At 40.3% G+C, this 4,519-nt stretch overlaps 1 protein-coding gene across 1 annotated transcript; it reads right to left on the bottom strand.

Annotated features, from left to right (window-relative positions):
- Nucleotides 1–1,191: 1,191 nt before the first annotated feature.
- Nucleotides 1,192–3,975, bottom strand: LOC139448797 (sodium-dependent glucose transporter 1A-like). The gene is made up of 3 exons (XM_071230330.1): nucleotides 3,853–3,975; nucleotides 2,611–2,902; nucleotides 1,192–2,282 (listed from the first exon to the last, which is right to left on the bottom strand). Exons 1-3 carry the CDS (start codon nucleotides 3,973–3,975, stop codon nucleotides 1,192–1,194), a joined length of 1,506 nt encoding a protein of 501 aa, XP_071086431.1.
- Between the last annotated feature and the right edge of the window lie 544 nt (nucleotides 3,976–4,519).

Raw genomic sequence — 4,519 nt, 5'->3', positions numbered from 1 at the left:
ACGACTTCACGTGCCTCTACCCCGGCAGGCGACAAAAGAGTGTCGGCGGTGACCCTAACGCAAATGCGACTAACTTGGGATTCCTTTGAAATTGTTTTCATCATTTGGGACAGATAATTGAGGCCAAGCGGTTTTAAAGTGTACCAACATGGATCACCAGCAGTGACAGTTTTGCCGGGAAGCTGGTTGAAAGCAGGATTCTTGTGGTTTACTGTTGTCATGTATTTTTGACATGTAGATGCAACCGGGCACGAGGGAATATGAGTGGCATAAATTCGGGGTTTTGCCTTACCCTTATCTTGCAAGGCTCCTGGATGATTTTTAGTGGGTTTTGGTAGCTCTATCCCAACATCGATTTGTATGAACGATTTGTATAAATGCACAGTGAAGCGGTCATAAAATCAGTTTTTTTCAATCCAAATTGATTTTTGCTAATTGTATTGATTGTCAAATCAAATTCGAGTATTTCGCGAAGTCATAATACAATATCTATTGAAGTATGCGGTTTCACATCGCAACCAAACTGAATCTGATAGCTCCATCATGTTGGTGGTGTCATTGGAAAAGTGCTATTTTTCGATTTTAACGTAAATACATAGGCCATTTGAAACCCTTTGCAGAAACCAAATCGCTTGATATTCTGTATTACCAACAAAGAGGGAACATTAGCTGTTAAAAAAATATTGAAATATACACTCTTGTGTTGCGCCTGCGCGTGTGGTAAATCCTCTCATGCCCCGGTATCACATGGTGTCAGAGTCTCTGCATGATGACGTACCCTTTAACGACTTGCAGACTTGCTTACTGCGTCTTTGAATAGTAACATTTGATTGCGCCCATTGTTTGGTTAGTGTCCCTGGATCGTGTTGCTGGTGTTGTTGTGGGTAAGTTGTTGTCAAACAGGTATCGTCGGGTTTAGGATTACATGTTTGACAGCGTCTCAAACATGTTCCAAGCTGGACTAAGTTACAATCCCCGAAACAAGCTGTGTTTTATGACACTCATCTTGACCTATACAAATCACTTATCAGATCAAAAATGACAAGGCTGTGAGGCCTTTCACTCAGCATCTGATACTGTCTTGAGTCGCCTCGGTGCAATTTGGATACGATGACATGCATCAACAAAGTCAACAAGCCTGACCACCCGATCCCGTTTGTCGCCTCTTTAGTCTATCTATGTTAGTTGAGTCTAACCATGCAAACCTGTTAGGCCATTGATCTCTGTTCTCTCAATCTTCTCAATAAGTGTCTCCTCTATGTTCTTTTCATCAACAATATTTTCCAACTCAAGAGAACCATACTTCGTCACAAGCGTTTTTACGATCAGAGCAAGAAACACAAAACAAACGAAGGCCAAAACGGCCTCGATGAAAGTGATGTAGATGTACCATTTGAAGGAAACTGTCTGGAAGAGGTAACCTAGCAACAAAGGGTTCAGAATTCCTTGCAAATTCTGTGCCACCCAGATGACTGACGTCACCATACCAGACACCTTCATCACGTCATTTTCAATATACACAAGTCCAGTTGGGAATATAGCTGACATTCCTATTGCTGCAAGGACCATGCAGATCCATATCCCTTGGTCGGATTTATAAATTATGCTGAGCCACAGACCAGCTAAAGACAATACGCTGAGACCATTAGAAATAAACAAAAGCTGACGAGGGTTAAGGATTTGATCAAGTAGCACACACAGCAAGCGAGAGGCGGCATAACCCGCCCAATAGACTGATGTTAAATTGGCAGTCTTTTCCTTACTCCACCCAAGGTCATTTACAAAATATGCCATTATGTAGCCAACGATGACACTGATGGAAGAAGAGTTGAAGAAATTCAAGCCTCCCACAGTTCCAAGGACAAGCACACGCAACCATCTGGGAATCACCCGGGGACTTCGGTGATTCTCATTTCGTGTTTTTCGTTTTGTGTTAGGAGGACTGAAAAAGCATTCTGCAGTTATCATGATCCCCGACAGAAGACAGAGTGCACCTGCTATCATGTATGCATACTGGATATTACTTTCTGAAGGAAGACAACTCTCCGGAATAAGGACGGTTGTTTCATTCGAGTTGTCAGCTGAATGTCCGTCGCTGTAGTTATAAGACTGTCGTTCGTGATGTATGTCACAGAAGGTCGCGTTGTATGTTTTTTTCTCAGCTAGGAAGGGTTCCACCGTGAGTGGTGCTATGATGGTACCGACAGCAAAGACAAAGTGTAGAATCTGTATAAACATCTTGCCTCCCAGACATAATGTGCTCATCATGTCAAAGTTTCCACCTGAAAAACACCATATCAACAGTTGATATTTTATTTATCTTTATTTGGAATATACATATATATTCTCCTAAATATATAAGCATCTCGTGTTTTGCTTACTTTAAATTAATGTAATTGCTAAAACAGATAATACAAATAATACTGTAAATGAAATTGTAATTATTTATGAAATTGAAAATCAAAAAGTTGTCTAGTCAACATATTGTCACGTCGATTACATCGGTTTCTCGTTGTAATAACGATACATGGCCATTGTGTCCTGTTGTTTGAGACCATAGTTGATATATTTATTGACGATTTCTATTTCAACAAATGAGCATTGATTTACCTGCATCAAAAGCCGTTGTTAATATCCCATTAACAAAAAATATAGAAATGGTCAAGAAGTAGTTCTTGCTCCATGGTATAGCGCTGGTGCTGACAACGTTCAGTAGAACAGAACTGGCCAGAATGGATTGCCTGTGCTTGGCCACTTTCTCAATGAGGACACCCATAACGACTGATCCCACGAGTCCCCCTGCCGCGAGGGACGTGTAGAAGACTGATGCTTCCTCTACATTGCTCCCAGTGATATTGGCCAGGTCCAAGAACGCTGGGCCGTGCTGGCCACGGCAAACACCCTGTAAACAATATTTGGTGAATTATAAGGTGAATAAATTATTGGTAAATTAATAATGAGTGAGTGAGTGAATAAAAATATTTTTACAATAAAATCCTTTGATTTTATGAGAATCCACATGGTATAGATTCCTCCTATATGAAAAATATAATGAAAGTCCTTCCTTGATGGTATTTAGGATTGTTGTGAAAAACAGGGATTTGGGATTTGGGATTTGGGATTTGGTGGCACATTTTCTGGACAAGGCAATATCTCTTTCTATTTATACGGATTTTTTTAGCTTTGGAATCAAGTACGTAAAAGCTAAGGACATGTTTTCAGGTTTTAGAGTCGAAAGTTGATGGATGGTTTTGACATATTTCTTCCTCAGTTAATTTACTGCAATTATATGTGGTATAATTTAATATGTCACTTATATCAGGTCCTTTGATCAGACAATCAATAAAGTGATGCTAACATATAACTGTTATGTTATTTCACGTAGGGCAGGCAGACAATGGATGACAGCTGACAGGGAGAGAATGGGTTTATTCCAATTGTGTTTCCTCTTTTTCTGTTTGTGCATTCCAGCAATGACAACGTTAACATCACGCACTATGACCACTCTGAAAGACCTCGTACTGACTTATACCCATTCCTTAAGACCTGTTCGGCTTTTCTTTGGCCATTTTTTTGGCATATGCTTCAATAACATCCATAATGACTTGAAAAAGTGAAGTATTAAATCCCAGTTTGCAAATCTGAAAGTCAGGAACATGCAGTCTTTCTCTGATTTAGTGGCTGATTAGATGCCTGTCTTTCGATATAACCAGGGTAAAATATGCCGTGCATCTGATTACAACTCCGCTTATGATTGTTTTTCAATATCTGAGTGTAATAATTCGCCAAAAGCGTTCAACCATAGTGGAGGTTTAAAGTAAATTGAAACAAATGGACACAGACGAAACTTACCAAGACCAGAAACGCAAAGTAAAGTATCAAGGTGTGGATGAACTTCCGTCGGAACTCGGGATCCTGTAGTTGCTGCCGGAAGTGAACTGTTCCCGGCGTTGATCTGACAGATGCAGGCCCCATGGCAAACTGAAGCAATATGACCAAAGATATGTTGTATGTAATCAGGAACATCCGAATTGTTCAGCTGACGTGGAGAGAGAGAGTTAGGAGATAAGCATTCTGCGTTTTTATTATAGATATTAGTTTCATCATTTACCAGACATTACCGTTGGGATTAAGGCTCACTTTTTTGCATGTATCTTCACTATTTTATATTGATTCGAAAACACATGCTCAGCCTACATAATTATATGTAACTACATGTATGCCTATGTAACTGACTGGTAGCAATTCGGATTACCGCCAACCCGTTACGGCCTGGATTACTGAGTTTCATATCTAGGCTACCGCTAATTGACGATGGGGTGGACTGACTGTTGATGACATGGATGGGTAGCTATCGGCTCCCCGGTAGTGTTGGTGGTGTCATTCGAAAAGTGATTTTTTAAAAACATGTTCGTGAATACATAGGCCTGGTGAAACTTTTGTAAGAACCAAATCGCTTGAAGTTTTGTATTATAATCGACGGGGGAACATTGGTCGGGTAGCCTAGTGGTTAAAGCGT

The sequence above is a fragment of the Haliotis cracherodii genome, unplaced genomic scaffold (genome assembly GCF_022045235.1).
Source record: "Haliotis cracherodii isolate W230 unplaced genomic scaffold, xgHalCrac1.p SCAF_7, whole genome shotgun sequence".
NCBI classification, from domain to species: domain Eukaryota; kingdom Metazoa; phylum Mollusca; class Gastropoda; order Lepetellida; family Haliotidae; genus Haliotis; species Haliotis cracherodii.
This window is presented reverse-complemented; position numbering and strand designations above follow the sequence as displayed.